The 18,743-nt window shown below is 41.7% G+C and overlaps 10 protein-coding genes across 10 annotated transcripts; 1 reads left to right on the plus strand and 9 right to left on the minus strand.

Moving 5' to 3' along the window:
* Positions 1–43: 43 nt before the first annotated feature.
* On the minus strand, positions 44–3,745 carry FOA43_000211 (uncharacterized protein; the record flags this gene model as incomplete). Its single annotated transcript, XM_038920545.1, has 1 exon — positions 44–3,745. The coding sequence occupies one exon, from the start codon at positions 3,743–3,745 to the stop codon at positions 44–46; it is 3,702 nt and encodes a 1,233-aa protein (XP_038776473.1).
* Positions 3,746–4,625: 880 nt separating this feature from the next.
* FOA43_000212 (uncharacterized protein) lies at positions 4,626–6,770 on the plus strand (the record flags this gene model as incomplete). Its single annotated transcript, XM_038920546.1, has 1 exon — positions 4,626–6,770. One exon carries the CDS (start codon positions 4,626–4,628, stop codon positions 6,768–6,770), a length of 2,145 nt encoding a protein of 714 aa, XP_038776474.1.
* A 105-nt stretch (positions 6,771–6,875) lies between these two features.
* Positions 6,876–9,116, minus strand: FOA43_000213 (uncharacterized protein; the record flags this gene model as incomplete). The annotated part of the gene is made up of 1 exon (XM_038920547.1): positions 6,876–9,116. One exon carries the CDS (start codon positions 9,114–9,116, stop codon positions 6,876–6,878), a length of 2,241 nt encoding a protein of 746 aa, XP_038776475.1.
* A 346-nt stretch (positions 9,117–9,462) lies between these two features.
* On the minus strand, positions 9,463–9,885 carry FOA43_000214 (uncharacterized protein; the record flags this gene model as incomplete). Its single annotated transcript, XM_038920548.1, has 1 exon — positions 9,463–9,885. One exon carries the CDS (start codon positions 9,883–9,885, stop codon positions 9,463–9,465), a length of 423 nt encoding a protein of 140 aa, XP_038776476.1.
* Positions 9,886–9,896: 11 nt separating this feature from the next.
* FOA43_000215 (uncharacterized protein) lies at positions 9,897–10,628 on the minus strand (the record flags this gene model as incomplete). Its single annotated transcript, XM_038920549.1, has 1 exon — positions 9,897–10,628. The coding sequence occupies one exon, from the start codon at positions 10,626–10,628 to the stop codon at positions 9,897–9,899; it is 732 nt and encodes a 243-aa protein (XP_038776477.1).
* Positions 10,629–11,039: 411 nt separating this feature from the next.
* Positions 11,040–12,824, minus strand: FOA43_000216 (uncharacterized protein; the record flags this gene model as incomplete). Its single annotated transcript, XM_038920550.1, has 1 exon — positions 11,040–12,824. One exon carries the CDS (start codon positions 12,822–12,824, stop codon positions 11,040–11,042), a length of 1,785 nt encoding a protein of 594 aa, XP_038776478.1.
* A 76-nt stretch (positions 12,825–12,900) lies between these two features.
* FOA43_000217 (uncharacterized protein) lies at positions 12,901–14,007 on the minus strand (the record flags this gene model as incomplete). The annotated part of the gene is made up of 1 exon (XM_038920551.1): positions 12,901–14,007. One exon carries the CDS (start codon positions 14,005–14,007, stop codon positions 12,901–12,903), a length of 1,107 nt encoding a protein of 368 aa, XP_038776479.1.
* Positions 14,008–14,166: 159 nt separating this feature from the next.
* FOA43_000218 (uncharacterized protein) lies at positions 14,167–15,069 on the minus strand (the record flags this gene model as incomplete). Its single annotated transcript, XM_038920552.1, has 1 exon — positions 14,167–15,069. One exon carries the CDS (start codon positions 15,067–15,069, stop codon positions 14,167–14,169), a length of 903 nt encoding a protein of 300 aa, XP_038776480.1.
* A 123-nt stretch (positions 15,070–15,192) lies between these two features.
* On the minus strand, positions 15,193–16,794 carry FOA43_000219 (uncharacterized protein; the record flags this gene model as incomplete). Its single annotated transcript, XM_038920553.1, has 1 exon — positions 15,193–16,794. The coding sequence occupies one exon, from the start codon at positions 16,792–16,794 to the stop codon at positions 15,193–15,195; it is 1,602 nt and encodes a 533-aa protein (XP_038776481.1).
* Positions 16,795–17,025: 231 nt separating this feature from the next.
* IDH1 (isocitrate dehydrogenase (NAD(+)) idh1) lies at positions 17,026–18,162 on the minus strand (the record flags this gene model as incomplete). The annotated part of the gene is made up of 1 exon (XM_038920554.1): positions 17,026–18,162. One exon carries the CDS (start codon positions 18,160–18,162, stop codon positions 17,026–17,028), a length of 1,137 nt encoding a protein of 378 aa, XP_038776482.1.
* Between the last annotated feature and the right edge of the window lie 581 nt (positions 18,163–18,743).

Consider the following 18,743-nt stretch of genomic DNA (forward strand, 5'->3'; position numbering starts at 1 on the left):
ATTACATAATATAATTGTACAATACAGATCATAAACGGGAAGATTAGGACTTAATGGATCCTGTAGATGAGCTGGATATGGGCGTAAATGTTGATAGGTGCTGGTGTATGGCAGTAGCACGGGCCTTTAAAGCTTCAGCAAAGACCAAAGCGATTGGCCATACTGGTGCATCGGCCAAAATTCTTACACCTAACGATAAACATCTTGCACTGAGACGTCCACTAATAATGATTGCAGCAATGTGTTGAACATTTTCCGGGTCCAAGGCAAGCATGGCAATTTTGTCATCCAATGAATCCACATCCAAAGCGCCTTTAGCCTGGATACGCAAAAACTCACTGTAAGAAGTGTTATTGGCACTTGAAGGTAGTAAGCTATTTTCCACTTTCTTGAAAACTCTCTCTGCTCTAAGCCACAGTACTCTATCGGCAGTGGCCAGATACTGGTGACTTTCTTCGTTCTCCATATACCGATTGGCCCAAACTTCGCTTGTGTATAAATATTCGGATATTAGAAGAGTGGATGTGAATAGGCAAGTCAAGAAGAAAATTGGTGTTCTGATTGATGTCTTTTCAGCGTCCTTTGTGATGGAAATAATCTCGATCCAGAGATTGACGATATCCAAACAGTAAGTAACGGCATCCCTCAATGCCTCCGGATCTCTAGTCAATTTTTTGATTTCGATATTCATGGCATCCCAATCTCTAGTCCAAACTGCTGATAAAACGGGAGAAATGTATACGCACTTGCGAATTTTGGCAAGTGATAGTAAAGGTAGTATCAACTTTAAAGCAGAGCTTCTGTTGATGACATGCAAATTTTGTCCTTTTGGAACAAGCAATCCACCGTTACGAACAAAGGATGTCTCCCATGACTTGATAAGGGACTCAATATACGGCCTTTCGTCCATTCTCCATTTGGCGATCTTTGCACCTTCGCTGTAAGAAGAGTTTTCAATTTTTAGTCGTTCGTCGTGGATAAAACTATTCAACGACATGAGAAGGGACAACAGACTCCGCTGCCCAATGTCCCTATCCAGTGTAAGATTGGTCAAATCGTGCCAGAGATCCCGAAAAGAGTTTGTACCGTCACTCAACCGTATTAATGAAAACTTCGAATCCACTATGAGATCATGGTTTTTGATTAAGTTCAACCATTCGTTACATGTCTTTGCTTTCCAAAGATCTTCAACAACGCAAAAAGTTCCGCATCGAATATCCTCAGCAACAAGTTCCACTTTTGAGCCTGTAAACATCCCAAATAGCACAGAGAGATAATGGAGCACATGAATGGTTCTTATTCTTGACTGGGCAAGAATAAAGTAATCATAACATGTCTTCAACTGATGATGCGAGTTGTCAGAGCCATCGTTCAAGGTAGATATATCTGCAGATAGTGCTGGTGGCAGAAAGAACGACTCTATAGGCATATCCAATCTGGTAGCTTTAGCCAAAGACACCAAAGATGTAAGCTGTCTTCCAGTTAATTTCGTAACCTCTAGATCGTTGTGAAACATTCCAAGGAACAGGTGAAGTAACAATGCCTGCGTAATATGAAGGGGCACGTGATTAAACTCGTGAAGGTGAAGTCTCGTCTCCATAAAATTATGAATCAAAAATCGAGAGAAGTTGAAAAGGGTAGAGGAGTTGCGGGCATGGAACGAGTATAATGCGCCAATAGCGGCCATGGATAGCATCAAAGGAATCTCTTCCAAATGCCCTTCGACATTCATCGATGGAATATGAACAAATGGAAAATACTTATTGAATTCAGAGTCATATAACGACAAGTAATGGTTCATGTCTTCCAAATGAGGAAATTGTGACTCTTTCAAATGATATGTGTTCACGATATACGTGCGAATCTTGTCTGAGCATAGTCTGGGTATCACAGAATTCTGCAAAGGCTCTGTAACACTAATATGCTTAGAAAGATCAAGTTGACGGGACCTAAAATATCGAGATAAGTTCTTGTCGTTGTTATTAGCAGAAGGAGAATTGTCGTTGTTACTTGTGTTATTCGTCCAAGGGGAGTCACCAAATCCAATATGGTCAGAGACAGACGGAAAATCCTTCTCTATTGGTGCATTTATAAACTCTGATAGCCAGTCTTCCGGACCCTTTTTTGTAACTTCACCGGTCGATGTGGGATCGCTTGTCGTGGACGTGGATGTAATTTTCTGTAACTGTTCAACGATTGTGGCATCTATAGCCTTCTGCTGTGAAGGAGAAAAGGGGCTGTCTGTAATTGGCGTCTGTGTAGATACCGTGCGAAAACCCGGAGCAGAAGAAGCAGTAGACGATTCTGCAGAAGACTCAAAGTTGTGTTTCATCTGCTTGGGAACAGTGACAACAGAATGAGCAAGGCTTACAGACGCAGTAACTTTATGACTGAAAAGAGAATGATATTCGTGCTCTGGATGAAGATGCATATGTTCTGAGGAAACATCTGGAAGGGAATGATCCGCTATATCATGAACATTTTCATGTGCAAGTCCTTGCAGCAGGGTATTAGTATCTAAATTGCTGGGACTTAAATCAAGATTTATGTCGTCCATTCCTTGGAAGTTCGGGTTCTCGAGTTGTTCAAGTTCAGCAAAATTCAAATACCCAAAATGTCCATCCGCTTCATGTTTCATCTGAGGTGAAGAGAATTTGACCTGAGGAGGTGCTTCTTGTTCAATGGTATCCAGAGCATCCAATGGAGCACCACGTGCATGATGTTCAGGAAAACCCGTGTATGATCCAGAAGCCGCAGCACTGAACGAAGCATGTCTCTGATCTCTGAAATGAGACTCCAGGTTTGAATTATCCATCATCAACAAACTGTCATAATTATTATCGATCAGGCCTTGAAGAGACTCTTGTGAGGGATGTGACAGTTCGGAAGGTATATTTTGAACCTGATGTACGATGTTTTCAGGCAAGTTTAGAAAAGTGGAAGGAGCAGATTCTTGAATAGACGAGAGAGAGTCGTGACCACTCGAGCCGCGAGATCCTATTGAGCAAATCGATCCAATCGAGCCAGCCGCAGGTGAGTTGATCTGTTGTTGTGATGGTGACACAGGTAAAACTTTCTTGCGTTTCTTAAAGCCCGAACCGGAGCCTGCCCCTGAATCAGATATTTCAACTTGTTTGCACTTAGGCATAGACGGAGTATTATAATCAGTGTCGGATGGTTCAGTAGTATCTAACTTCTTGTCTAGTAAGTAAACACCCCTTCTCTTTGATTTCTTCGGTAGTGGTAGCTGTTTGCTAGTGTTATTTTTCACTATATTAATATTATCATTCAAGTAGTCGCTAACTATCTCACCATCTTTCGGCGTGACCCGTGGTCCACGCACTCTTTTTGGGGCGTTAGCTCTATTGTTTGTAGGAAGAGAAGCATGCAACTTTTGCTGATGCCGTAGAACAAGGTCCCGTCGTGCAAAGCAGCGACCACATGCTGCGCACTGAAATGGTTTTTCGTTTGTATGAGATCTCTCGTGTCTTGTCAAGTGTTCAAGCCTTGCAAAAGCTCTTGTACAGGTAGGGCATATAAATGGTCTTGCCTTTTCCTGCTTCTCTACATCCGACGACTTCTTCTGCGATAAAGAGTATCCCGGTGACGCAGAAGATGGAGTTGTTGATGGTGAAGAATCTGGGGAAGATTTTTTAGATAGCTCCGGTCTTGGGCTTGAACCCGGACTTGGGTCAAGACCCGAAGTTGCATTAATTCCGGTACTAGGCGCTGCAGTAGATGTCATGTACCTAAGCTAGTGGTGGTTCTTTCGATATTTCCAATATGTGGCAGAATGAGGTCGATGAATAATATGAGAAAAGGTATCACAAAAAAAAGGGAGAAGATTAAATACTCCTGAAAGGAAAGGAAAGTAAAGGAAAGGAAATATAAAAATGTTGAAAAGAAAAGCCTCAAAAAGACAAATTGGAGAACGAAAGAAGGAATCTAATTAAAGGGAAAAAAATTATGGATGCTAAAATTACAGCATCTCTCTTCAAATTTTCAACAGATTTAGTTTATCATCTCATAAAACTACATTAGAGACTCGGGACATGACAAATTAGAATACTTAATGACAAGCATTTAGATTTATAAGAGATTATTTCCAATACCATACGGACTTGGAAAAATAGTAATGAGATTATTGTAAAATATGAATGATGCTTCTTTTTCGTGTCGCCTGCATGTAATTAGTCCCTGTCTAACTCTATATTAGTTTCTCGTTAATGATCGTTTATAATTTCCGAAACGATTCGCAAACGAGATGGAGTTAAAAGTTCACTTAGTATATCGCTTCTGACGAATAATACATCCTGAATACAGTTGGGCTTCATGCTTCTTTTAGGCATGCTGGATGCTCTGGCTAGTAGGTCACCTTATGGGTTATAGGAGCTACGTCATATCCACCCCGGGGCCGGACTTTTGCGTGTGGGAGAATTCAGCCGCGTTGATAGGGAGGTTTACGAGTGTATCAATTCCAATAACATCCGCACACCAAACCTATCTATGAATTCATCGGTGAAAAATTTGAAATCATGACAGAAGAGAAAAGAAAGCCATCAAGTTCAACCAGATCATTCCACCTTCCTGGATCTATAGTCGTTACTTCAGCGCTGTTTGCTTTAATGTTTGGTGCGCGACGATTCTCTGTATGTTGCAGGAGACTTAGAGCTGTTGAACCCACACAAAATTCCTTGAACTCCGAACAGTTAGAAAATGTCATAGAAACTATAGCGACAAAGAAGGGGTCTCATTCTGAACAGAATTCCGATTTGAATCGACATTTACATCACAGTACAAAAGGATCCAAAACTAGATCAGGTAATTCTGCTACTCGTCCTTTCGGAAAAACTCTATTTCGCCGTAGGATAAGTAACTTTGATGGCATGGCTCAATATATATCCCTCGCCAACTTCAATGATTCCATAGATAAGGTTCCTAACGTTTATCCAGAACTCAAAAATGTTATTTTCTCTCCTGGAGTTCATTACATGCAGGATCCTAGAACAAAACGAATCAATTTCAGTCCTAGTCTACTTGATATCCCCCATGTCGATGACTTCAAGTTCGATAAGGTGAATCCATTCATATCACCTTCGCATGACTCTAAATTGTTGGAAGTTGCGAATGCACATAACTGTTCTAATACAGATGCTGATGATAGCATTCGATACTACTCATCTACTTCTTCTCTCACGGGAATTCTTCGTCAGTTTCACCTTTTACTAAGCAATAACCGTCCTCTTGACACTTCATTTCTTTCCAAATCTTTTCCATCCGTCACCACAATGTCTCCCAGTTCCCGATTTCCTGTTTGCTCTGTGGTAACACCGAAACAGGTGGGTTCGGAATCTATTTTTTCCATCGATTCAGATCGATCGGCTGATACAGAGTTGATACTATCCTGTTTAGGTAATGTTATTGAACTTATGCTAACTACGGACAAGGATACATTTAGCAAGTATCTGAAAGGCTCGCCTGATGATCCAGAAGCTTCAGGTAGAGATTCTGGCTCGGCGTATCATTATGCCAAGTTTGGAAAGTTTCTCATGAGGTCGCAACTTGATGCCAAAGATAAGGAGTTACCGGGAACAGGAGTATTTGATCTCAAGACAAGGGCTGTATGTGCCATTCGCTACGATATCTCTCACACCGATTTCTTCCCCACCAATTACGAAATCAATCGTACTGAAGGTCTCTACGAGAGCTTTGAGAGGGAAATCTTTGAAATGGCCAAGATCGTCATGTTTAAATATGGTCTTCAAGCAAGAATTGGTAACATGGATGGTATTCTGGTAGCATATCACAACGTGAAGAATATTTTGGGGTTCCAATACTTCCCATTGTCAGTTATTGACGATATCTTTTTTGGACATACTGATGCTTCTGATATTGAAATCTACAAAACCAACCGAAGTAAGGGTAAGCCAGATGAGGAAAAAGTTGAAAAGAAGTTGAAGGGGATCGTGAACGACATCGGTCTGCACTGGCAAAATAAAAGAGAAGCCTTGTCATCTTTGATGGCCAAACACGAATTTAAAGTGAGTTTGACGATTTTACAGGATTTGCTGGATATTTTGACCGCTAAATCTAAGGGTAAACCATTCAGGATGATTGTCAAATACTGTAACGGAGATACTGCTTCAGAAACTTCTGGTGACATAGAAGTTATTGCCAATATTATTGATGAGAAGGACATTGATCGATTGACACTTTTAGGCGATCAAAAGCTTCAGCAGGATAAAGAAGAGTTATCTGAATCCCAGAAAAATGCCTCTAATGAGTTGTTGCCTAGCGATAGAATCAAAAAGATGTCTCGGAATGGAAACTTTCAAAGAAAGCGTTTCGAGCGGTTAAATGGACAAATACTAGATAAATCGTACCCGAATGGTACTTTTATGTTCCAGATCACGTGCAAGCACTTTTTTGACGGTACGTTATGCCAGCAGAAGTATCCTACTCCATCATTGAAAATATTGGATAAGAATGACGATTTTGAATGGGAAATTCAATACAAGATCGATGAAATCAGTGACAAGAAGTTCATCAAAGAACGATATTTTAAAAATGTCTCTCGCATTGCTATGCATTCTTTTGCTTCTGCCTCTTCCAATACTGCACCTACTACTGTTCCGACTGGTTTGGAGGAGCATTACCTTGATACGAATGCCAGCTTTTACCAGAATGTGCTCAGAGCTTACAGTGATAAGGCTGTTAAGAGAAGTAAGCTTTTCAAACGATCGCCTTTCTCTAAGGGAAGAAATGCTTAAGTCGAAACTGGGGACCATGTACATATATTATCTCTTTCGTTTTTCATTTATATATTTAATGATAGATGCATCTTGCTAGCCTGCCATGTATGAATATAGTGCATGTTACACTATAACTAAAAACTTGCCCTTATCCATAAAACTCTGTGAATCCCTTAACTGGTTGTCAGATCTTAAGATGTCCTCATCAAGATATTCAAACATATCCACATTGTTTACATCCTTCGGGATTACCTTTAATTTGTCCTCAATCTGGGGATCCTTGCATTCGTCGATTCTTGGAATAATGAGTCTTTTAAGACTGGTCAAAGTGATGTTTTCAGGAACAGCAATAGCAAATATATCATCTTTGTAATAGAATTTTAACTTGAGCTTGTTCATTGAATCTCCCATACCACCCACGACAGAATTCGGAGTATGCACTGATTTTATAGACAGCTTAGTAGGACTTCTACTATGTGTCTTGGTCTTTCCAAGGTTGTTGAGAATGACAGAAGATGATGATGAAGCAGATGACATCCGCTTGTTATGATGGTTCAAAGCCAATCCACTTAGTCTGCTGGCAAGAGAGCCTTGCCGGCTATGCTCATATTCAGATGCTCGATCTCTTTGTGATTGAGAGTTTTTAGAAGGTGAGCGCTGCTTAGGAAAGTAAGGTTGAGGCCGTCCTGGAGATTCGTTGGAAGCTGGAGCATTGTTATTACTGTCGTTGTTGTTGTTGCTATTGCCGCTGTTGTTGCTGTTACCCAATATAATCAGATTGGGAGGGGGCCTGGAAGGTCTAATTGGAGAATTCTGGGTAACGTCGTTAAATGACAGCTGCTGATCACCTTCCCAAAGACCATAAAATGAATTGACAAGAACAGATTTTGAGATATAGTCGGGCAATTGTTTTAAAGTTCCCAAATATATGTCTAAATCCATCATCCGGCGATGGCAAAGGTTTTCACTGACATCCATCATAGGCCCCGGAATGAAAGGAATAATTCGTTCTTTGTGATCCTTGGTATCGAACTTGCCGCCTTCTTGGGGCCATGCAGTCAATATTCTCTGATGGAAATTGAAGAAGTCCTCATAGTATCTACATAAACATCTTGTGGAATCGTCAGATAGAACCACCCGCACGAGGAACCAATACTTGCCGTTAGTGGACGAAAAAGATTCAAGATTGACCTCTTGCGCATATAGAGAGGTTTGACTGGTGGAAGGAGCAGTGGCGGAGCTTTTGGAAGCAGCAGACCCAAGTCTGGCGCTAGTGCCGGGTAAAACTGAATAGTTCAATGGAAAGGAACCTTGGTTTCTACGTGAATCAAAAGATACTCCGGGAGTAATCTGTGATGGTTTCTGTCGAGCAGCAATAGCAGCAGTTGCACTGTCATAAGTGGCAGCAGGGCCTACAGGGCGAACACTGGCCTTGTGCCTGTTTTTAATGGCTTTCCATTCGTCCACAGTTGGAAGCTGCACGTTATCTATGATGTTTCTGGCAACATCTGTATAGGGCACTTTGGTATTGACATCATATAACTGCACGTAACTGACGGGTATAAGTCCTGGCTCTCCAATTTTGTTTAGGAATTTACCTATAAACCACTCGTATTCGTGATGAGCACATAATATAACGCTGTCTCCTGCTATGACTTCCAATTCGTCCGGTCTCTCGGCATGAAAATTGTATCGTACCACACCATAGAGTGAGGGTAATGGTGCAGGATGTTTAAGAGACGAGCCTGATGAGCCTCTTCTGGCGGACGGAAGTGGGACTGGCTGCAGCTCGGACTGGCCAAAACTCATTGGTCCACGTTGGTGTGAGTGCGATCCTGTAGAGCTATTCTGTGATGTATGGGGATCCCCATAGGATGTATTTGTACCATTTGTACCTGCGGTTCCTGAAGTATTCGTAGTACCTGTAGTACCTGAAGTATTCGTAGTACCTGTGGTTCCTGTAGTACCTGTAGTGCCTGTAGTTCCTATAGTACCTACTGAGTCAGTACGACCACCCGCAGCTCGATGGGGTTTCTCAAAAAACTTGAAAGCAGAAACAGGAGCATTACCCCGTATGTTACGAACAGGATCATGTACCTCGATGATAGTTTCATCTGGCCGACTCAGAACATGAAAGAAATCACCTTTGTTGAAGCTTAGTTCACCAGGAAGTTGAGCTATGTACGCCCGCACAGCTTGAACGACCTCGGTGGGAGCATTTAGTAGAGATATACCGGAGCCAGTGGTACCTGGAGTACCAGTACTACCAATGGTTCCAGGAGTCCCCATTCTGATGTTTGTGAGATCCGACTTGGAAACCTTGTAATCCTTGTCCCTGGATACTCTACGAAAGAATGATGACATGTTGTTAAGGACAAGACTTGTAATTGATGATAGTGAAGGAAAGCTTAAAAAATTTTCCTTCCTGACTCTTGGGAGAAAACAGTTAAGTCAAATTTGGTAGAGATCGGTGTCAATATTGGCAGCAGAGTCAGCAAGTTGTTATGTGTATGGTTTAAGCAACTTTATAAAGAACTTTGAGTCGTTACTGTAGCCAGATCCTACCCGTAAAGAATATACAAACGAAGCTCTGATTGTCTCAGATTGAATTAAGGCTTATTAAATCTGAAACTTTTTCTCGCGTCGCCCGAACGAAGAACCGAGAACTGAGCGAGACTCAACATTATTAGTTACATGGCTACCTATTTTCTTAAATTGTCTCTAAAAGCTGGTCAAGTTTCCACCTGATTTCCGGCCACTCATCTCCTTGAAGCTTCGAGGTCCTATAAATATCTTGTGCATCTTTGCATGTTAACACGCGCATTGGATCGTCCGCTGTTTCGTCTCCTCTAACTATAATGTAATCGTACAGCACCATCAAGCTCACGGTTTTGAGCTCATCGTTTTCTGGCAAACAGCTGACAGTGGTCTTGGATCTGCTAGTTTTGAGTTTGCTGAGTAAAATCAATTTGGAGATACTGAGACCATCGTCAGAGGACTCTTCACAAGCATCGTTGGAATTCGACGTCTCAGAAGAATTCTTGCCCAAAGCACTCATCATCGAATTGCTGTTAGAGTTTGTATTGGTTTCATCCACAGCCGTAGCAGCTATCTTTAATTTGGAAAATGCCATTGTGCGTTCCCTCATTGTATCTGCGCCAATTGCACCTCCAGGGTGGCGATCGCCAAATCGCTTCTTCTCAGTTCGAGGTCATTCATGTATAATTCAGCCAATGCGATGGATGTGGCATCCAATAAAGTAAGACAGAGTGTGGTTGAGATAGTAGGAGCACTCAATCCATACAGAAGTTTCTCGCTGAGCCTTTTAGGAAGCTCTGCATAAAGCAAAGAGGACACCCTCGGATTTTCGGACAGCTGAGACTTACGACTGGAAGTCATTAGGATCACAGGTACGTTTCCTGGTATATAATTCAAGAGATTGATCAATTCTGTAGTATTTCCCGAGGCAGAAACAAGTATCACAACGTCCCCTCTCTCCTCTCTAATAATACCGAGATCACCGTGAAGGGCCTCTGAAGGATGCAATAGTGCCGACTGAACACTTAGCGAGTTCAGTGTCGCGACGATTTTGGCGGCAATCTTGTATGACTTGCCTATTCCTGATAAAACTATCTTACCACCAGCATTTAAGCCATTGTTCAGGATTCGAAGCGATTTTTTCATCTGGCTCCGAGACCACTGAGACTTCCGATACTGATTGGTCAAGTACGCTATAGCTTTTGCCTGTGTCGAAAGAACAAGGTCAACCGTAAGCATAGCATCGTCTAACAGAGGTGACGAGTCATCGTTAATATGGAAGGAGATATCGGATGCATCTCTTGAGAGAGCCACTGACGATATAGAACTAAATGACATAGAATAAACGGCCAACGAGCGTCGGATTGAGCTTGCCGATTCTATTGCAACTTGACCCTTCCTAGTGTATTGCTCGGCAGGTCTTGATACATTTATACGCTTCTAGATATTTATATCTGCTCGTACATTTTTTTTTCTTAGCTTGCGTTTCGCCCTCGGTCTGAATCCCCTATCCCGGTTGGGTGGGATCATAGGGGAATTTGAGGCTGAGAAAAACTCTGGATTGGGTTCGGCACTTGTCTGTAGGATCCGGCTAACAGCACACGTTCAGCAGGATAAAATTAGATGAATAGCAAGCCAGTTGAACCAATAGTTGTTGTGCACGTTATTGTACAAATCCCTTTAACTAGAGTTTACATACGACCCGACCTGCTACACGCCACTCTTTCCATTTTCGGACATATAGTAGTATCACCATACATCCTCTTGATACTTTCCAAGTATCTTCTGGTACTTTAGAAATTTATCTGCCTGCTTAATTCCACCCTTTTTCTCCTTAATTATCTCTAGTAAAGTCTTTGACACTCCCCTATTCATTTTCTTTGCATCTCCACACACGTATATACTAGCCTTCTGTTCACATACTAGATCCGTGATAAGTCCCGCATCCTTTTGCAATAGATCTTGAACATATAACTTTCTCAAACCTTTAGAAGGTCTGGATTCGGCAAACTTCACCACCAATTCATCATTTGAATAGCTTTCCCATTCGTCTCGGTAAAGTAGGTCTCTGCTAATGTTTCTTAGCCCATAATATAAATACAAGTTTGTAGTCTGCCTTTTCTTGGTAGGAGTACTCTTGGTGCGCTCCTGTATAAATGCTCTGAATGGCGCGACTCCTACTCCTGCACATATCATAATGATAGGTGTTGTAGTATCAAACGGCAATCTAAATTTAGTCTGCTCCAAAAATATGGGTACCGAGAACGTTTGATCCTTATCATCAAGCATATTCATCAAGTTCTTCGAGAATACTCCTTCAAAGTTGTCCCCTTCCGATTGCACAGTACTCACAGTAATATCTGCAGCTTGTGGTTGCTTTACACTGGAAGAAGAAATTGAATAGTATCTAGGTTTAAGTGGTCCCAAGGACTCCAATAGAAAGGAAAATGGAATCATTGAGCAGTCCGTATCGAATTTAACCAGCAAACTGGCTAAAGTTTTATGCTTGGATACAACTCTATCCATGAACGTTTTCCTATCTTTGCTTAGTTCTAGCAACTGCTGTTTCGTCTGTTCAGATGAGATAAACAACTCGGATATTTGTCTCAATATCTTCCGACTCAAGCAGGCATTGATCTCAAGGAAATTCTTACAGATCTGCCTGTATGTGGTATGAGAAGGAACAAAACACTTTGTAGACATTCTATCAACAGGAATAATGCTGATATGTTGATCTTTCTTTTCGTAAAGTCCGAATATCTTCAAGAAATCGTCCACATTTTCATCGCTATTACTGGGGAAGATACCTATATGATCCCCCGTAGTGTAGTGAAGTCCTGAATCTGATGAGTCTAGATCTATGGTAGCATGAATCACAGTCTTCGAATCTTTATTGACCGCGGATAATCGTTTCAAGCCATGAATGTGTGCAACGTACGGTTTGTCAGAATGATAAGGAGGTTTGTTGGCAGTAGAAAAATGAGTATGCAGTTGATTCTCCTCTACCAATTCCAAAACTCTGTATCGCCCTTTGTACTTTTCACTCACCTGGTAGGGAATCCTCAAATACTCCGATATCTGAGGAAGAATATCAAATTTCCACCCTTCGTAATCATCGGTCAACGTCGCAAGGCCATCGTCACCCATTCCGAACTGCCCGAGAGAATCGAGTTTCTTTTCAAGTAGTTGCCCGTAGAAGTCTTTGGCTGCTCCCTGATACAAATCATATAGAGAGCTCCCCAATCCGAACAGAGTGAAATGAGTCAATGATTTGTCGAAATAACCGTCATCCGCTGACATCAAAGTCTGATAAAACTCCATTCCTTCATCGCATTGTTCGCCATCTCCATAAGAGCTGATGAAAAAACACACAAGTTCAAATTCTCCCAGCACGTCTAGTCCCTCCAAGTCTCTAATGTTAGTCACTTTGCATATGCCTTCACCAAATGTATTATTGAGAACCGCTCCGAAGTCCTGACCCAATAACTTGGACGTATCTGTCTGAGTAGAGTAGTATACCAGAACTCGAGCCATCTGGCAAACCTGCACAGACTACAAAAAGAAAAAAGTGTTACAAGATATCAGATCTATTTTCAGTTTTCAATTCTCGCTATATACTTGACTCCCTTAAAATACGATCCAATGAGCTTTGAACCCCATATGCAAACGTCATCCCTAACACTACCTCCCAGTTACTTCCCCTTTGAGTATCCTGCTTAAAATACCCCTCCTTGTCGTATATGGTTATCCATCCCAATTTGTAGTCGTTTGGTGAATCGTCCTCTGGATGTCTATCTTTGATTCCGTCCTTACACATGTAATACTTCACTCTAGTATTTTCGTCGTTATAAGTGGTGTACTCCATTCGGAAATCGTCGTCCCCATCATCCGTATCAGATTCACTTCTTGGGCTCGCACTGCCGGCATTGCGTCTCAACTTAACAGACGAATTGGATGTCAAATTCGATAGTTTCGACGAAGACGTTACCACTTTCTTCACTATTTTACTGGTCATCTCTCTTTTGCAGGGCCTGTAAACTGCCACTACAGGATTGAACCAGCAATCCTTTCTCAATTGTTTTTCGTCTATGAAATAAGTGGCTCCCTCTTTGGCCAACTTAACTCCATCGATCTTGTTCTTAAAGAAGTAATTCTTCTTCTTTTGTTTGAGTGTACAAACTTTGAGATCTGACCCAATTTTATACCCGTTCTCGACTGTCACCTCATCTCCATAATATTCTATAGGGGCACTGATTCTATCGAATTGCCAATTCAACGCTTGTAATTGCTCCTTGCCTTCAATATTACGAATCTCCTTGTCTCCATCTTCATGCTCGTTGAAAAACCCCTTCGCTATGTATGTGCCTCCCTGGCTCTCGGGCAATTTCTCTACACTAAACGATGGTGATGCTGCGGTAGAATTCCATTGTTGCTGTGAAAACACCATTCTGAACCCCTTCGCAGTATGAGAAACAGGTTTACCCTTACCCTTTGTATCCGATGCATCAGGTAGTTGAACCTGAATATAGTAGCTGGGACCACGTCTCATGAATTTATGTCTATTATCAGGATTGGTGGTTATATAGAACTCCAAGGGATTGAGCCTCATCACATGATATTTCCAAAACTTCTGGCTCTGAACTGCCCTCAGAAGCTGGTCCCGAGAAAACTGATCGTCGAATATCGGAGAAAGCTGTCCAGATACCGGTGATTGCATAGCTGTATGTAGTGAATAGTGACGATGAAAGAGATGTTATAGCTGGTCAGGCCGCGGCTAGAGCTATATAAATTAACGGTGGAGTAAAAAACGTTTTCACCCGTCCAAGGAACCGCGCACCGTCGAACCCTACGGGGCAGTAGAGACCTCTCTGGACACCTACTCACTCTCACTCTCACTCTCCATCTCCACCCTCTTCCTCTTCCCTCCTCTCTTTGGTTCGAACAAATACGTCCGAGCTGCTCGTTCCTTGGCCACCTTAGTCGTGTCGTGCATTCCGGCAGTCTTTCTATGATGGTACTCTTTATATGCCTTCCAATCAAACGTACCACTTCGTCTCACTTTATATCCAATAGTGTTCCTAATTAACTGCTTAATTTGCCATGAGTTGTATGGTTCTCCATCAAATAGTGTCACGGCAATTTTATCAAGATCTTCGTTGTTCCCTTTTTCCCCACCTTGACTCCTGTTTTGAGCCAACAATTCGAATAGCTCTTTGCAATTTGTAAAAAAAGACACCAGCATTTCTTGATTGGCCTTGATATTTCTGTCCATATCTTTGATTCCTCTTCCGACATGAGGAAAGTTGAAGAGGACCAGATTTATTTTCAATCCATTCATTGCGTTTCGATTCCGATCCAGTTTCTTGGGATTCCAGCTCAATTTAAGGGTTTTTATTAGTTTAGTTCCGTCTACTCCGTGGACAACCTTTTTCACCATCAACTCATTTAATTTTTTTAAGTTGGCCTCGGCCACTTCCGGGTACTTCTGCTTAAGCTCTTCTAATGTATCGAAGGATGTGGCTATTAAATTCTCAGGCTTAATGTATCCTTCCTCCACTATGCTGACGGCATAAGAAAAGTCTCCTTCTCCTATAAGAATGATCTTTTCTTTTTCATCGAATGGAATTGATAGTCCTTTTGGTCCCTTACTGCTTAATGACGTATCCTGTCCTCCACCAACGTAACCCTTGTGGTCTAGTTTTCTCCGTTTCTTGATAGATTCTTCCTGCTTTTGTTGCTTTCTTCGCTGCCTCCTGGCTAGTCGTCCCTTCTTGGCCATCTTCGTTATCCAAAATTATCCCTATTTATTCAACTAGACATGAAAGCTTCATAGATATAAAATTTTCAATTCTGAAAATCTCCCTCCTACTCTGAAATTTAGCACCGCCCACTTATCATCAGATCAGGTTGGAAACACTTTAACTAGCTCATCTCCAAAGAACGAATCTCCTGTAGCGGGGTCAGAAAGTCTCAAGTTCTTTAATTTGTTCCAACGATTGTTCGTGGTATCATTTGACAATAGATTGCCTTGTTCTCTTTCATATTTTTCTCCACTCTCTTCTTCTTCTTCCTCTTCCTCCTCTTCCTCTTCTTCCTCGTCGTCCCCCATTTTCTTCAAAAGCGTATTCCTGTTCAACAAGAGTAGCTTATTTCTAGGATATATATTTCCAGTGGGAAGCAAAACGGGATTCTCATAAATATTCGATTTCACTTGATGTGAATATGGCAGAATAGTCATAAGGCGGGATAAATCAGCCGAGCAAACGGGACATTGATTACTAGAGAAGCTTTGTTGTACCTCAGGTTCTTGATCTCCTATCTTGATAATATCTCCAAATGACACCTCGCTGCCCTCTCTGTAGACGTTATGGCACGATCTGGTCTTCAAAGCGGCCCCTCCAATACTTAGCATATTGAGAAGAGGCATTCTTTGGTCAATACCATACAATAAATTGAAATTGTAAAGGAAATAATTCGCCAACTGACTCCATTTCACATCATCTAGTAGCTCCTCATAGGAAAGCATATTTTTCTTGATTTGATTCACCATCTGGCACCCATAGTCGTAGTAGTCTACACTCTGTTTGTCTCTGTCTTCGTTGTCAAAGATCATCTGCTTGGTATCTTTCTTAATAAAGTTGTACCAAAGTAGCGCGGCACCCATTGATATTTTATCAAAATTGTCGCTTTCCTCGGATGATTCTCCGTCCACAGAGTCGGCATAGTTAACCAGGTTCTTGTTGGCTATCTGCAAAGCTCCATACAAATCATTCTCCTTAACCTTCTCAAGAAATTTCTGAAAGTACGTCTCAAACTCAAGATTTGTAGTCGTCTGGGGATTGTTCTCATGTCTAATCTGCGTCAAAGCTTTCTTGTTCTCTGTGCACCAGGCAACCAACAGCTTCAAGTTGTGGTTGAATTTAATCTCATTGTAGATACTCAAGCCTTGGAGAATAACGTCATAATCAATTAGCTGGGACAACTTCATGTTTTTGGCAAGCTGGTAGCCCGCATTGGAGTCCAAACTTTGCAATGGATTCTGACTCTTTGATGTCCGAAGAAGAAAATCAATGATGAGTAAGTTGATCTCATCCTTATAGAAATCTGTCAATTTCCCACTGATGACTGAGTCATCAATGGACTCGTTTTTCTCCTTCTTGGCCAATTTCGCACGATTCTCCATCTCTTCTAACTGCTTCAACCGGTCAAGACGGCAAACCAACCTATCAATGAACTCGTTGTGCTGCTTAACTCTAAAGGCCAGCTTCTTGTTGAACACTTCTTGCAATTGAATCAGTTTCTTAACGATCCTCAACTTTTCCCTTTTTCCAAGAGACTCATCTTTAAGAAGCTTTAAATACTTTTCTGTGGATATTCGGTGCTTCTCTATAAGCTTCTGGAGGTTCTTAAAGTTCTTCTTGGCTAACTCAATGGGGATCTTGAATTGACTCCCCTTTAAATCAAGGTAGAAATCTGCTGAGCAGAGAGTCTCTGTTATAGACATTGTGATCAGGCAAATGATGGGAGATAAAGAAAAATGGATATGTACTCAGATAGGAAGGCAATAGATAAGGAGAATTAATTTTGAAGTGGATCAGGACTGAACGCAAATTGCCGCGCGAGGCATAAAGCCTAAGTGCAACAATTAAAGGTGTCGTGGTTGAAGATACTATAGTGGAGAGAGACTACAACCTGCTACAACAGAGTGGTAATATAACACGGTAATTCTATACCCTTACATAGTACTCAATTTATCAATAATAGCCTTGGTAAATTCGGTGGTGGAAGCAGAGCCACCGATATCTCTTGTGGTAGTCTTTCCTCTAGACAAGACAGAATGGGTAGCCTTACTAATTCTGTCAGCTTCCTTAGCCAAGCCAAGATGTCTAAGCATCATGGTTGCAGAGAGAATCATGGCAGTTGGGTTCGCCTCGTTCTTACCCTTGATATCCAATCCGACATGTCTGCAACCAGGTTCAAACACAGCATAGTCGCGACCAAAGTTAGCGCCGGGAACCAAGCCGGGACCACCTATTAAGGCAGCACCAATATTAGACAAAATAGCACCGTACATGTTTGGAGTCACCATAACGTCAAACTGCTGAGGACGCGACACTGCCTGCATAGAAGCATTGTCAACAATCAGATCGTTGACCTTAATGTCCGGGTACTCAGCAGCACCCACCTCTTTAACGATTCTTCTAAATAGGCCATCACCCAGTTTCATAATGTTGGCCTTGTGAATAGCGGTAACCATCTTACGGTTGTTTCTCTTTGCAAAATCAAAGGCAAACCGTGCAATTCTTTCCGTCTTGTACTGGGTCATGATCTTCAATGACTCAACAACACCCGGAACAGACTGATGTTCCAAACCAGAGTATTCGCCTTCGGTATTTTCTCTCACCAGAACAAAGTCCACATCATGCATCTTACTTGGAACACCTGGAATGTTCTTGATGAGAACCAAGGACGCGTAAATATCCAGCTCTTTTCTAAGGGCAACGTTCAACGACTTGTGGAACTGATCCGTAGGAGTGTACGTAATACCTTTTAAACCAACTTTGTTTCTCTTCAAAGAACGAACGGCCTCATCGATCTGCTGTTGAGTGTTGGTGCTGTCTTTGGCGCTCAAGCCAGACATCTCGATAGTCTCAAATGCAACAGGAACATTCTCCGCCTTAAATATGGTCTTGACAGAGTCCGTGATCTCCTTACCAATACCGTCACCAGGAATTAACGTCACTGTAAAAACTCCTCCATACTTCTTTGTTAGTGATGGTTCGCGGATTGTGGTAGCCATTGCTCTTCTGCTCAATTGAGAAGATGTCTGAACAAAGGGAACAAACGCTCTTCTAGAAATTTGGGAAAACATATCGACTGTGATAAGGAAGGTAATGACTGGGCAAAATTTATCGGATAAGTAGACGATTCACTTACTTAAGAATGCCTTCCTATTGTGAAAATTCTCGGAGACGAATTTATATCTACTCTTTTGGGCTGCATTGCGTGTCGGCCTTCAACTTAATTTTTTTTTCACTCTCGAAGCTTTCCCGATCAGGGATGCGATGATTCATAGTAGAAAGGTAAGGAGGTTGAGTTGGATTTATCTTCGAGTTGTTCAATTCCTCCTCAGTTCCTCTTCCATTTTTGTACAGTTCTCCTTTGGTTCTCTTTTAGTTCTGTTCCTTGTACTGGATTACTTCTGACCCTAATCCGTCCCTATACGTTACTCCTGTCATAAAAAACTTTCAAACTCCAAACTCCGAGAACGGATAAGGGACACCAGTCGGAATACATGTGATAATATGTCACATGATGCACTCGTTTTATTATTACACACTGATTACCACTCCATGTTCATCCTACCAAATGGTCTACTCTCCAAAAGCTCGGTGACCAAACTTTGAGTAACCTCCCTGTTTAAATAATCGTTCAAGATCTCCTCTTTACTTT

This window comes from Brettanomyces nanus, chromosome 1 (genome assembly GCF_011074865.1).
Source record: "Brettanomyces nanus chromosome 1, complete sequence".
Lineage (NCBI taxonomy): Eukaryota > Fungi > Ascomycota > Pichiomycetes > Pichiales > Pichiaceae > Brettanomyces > Brettanomyces nanus.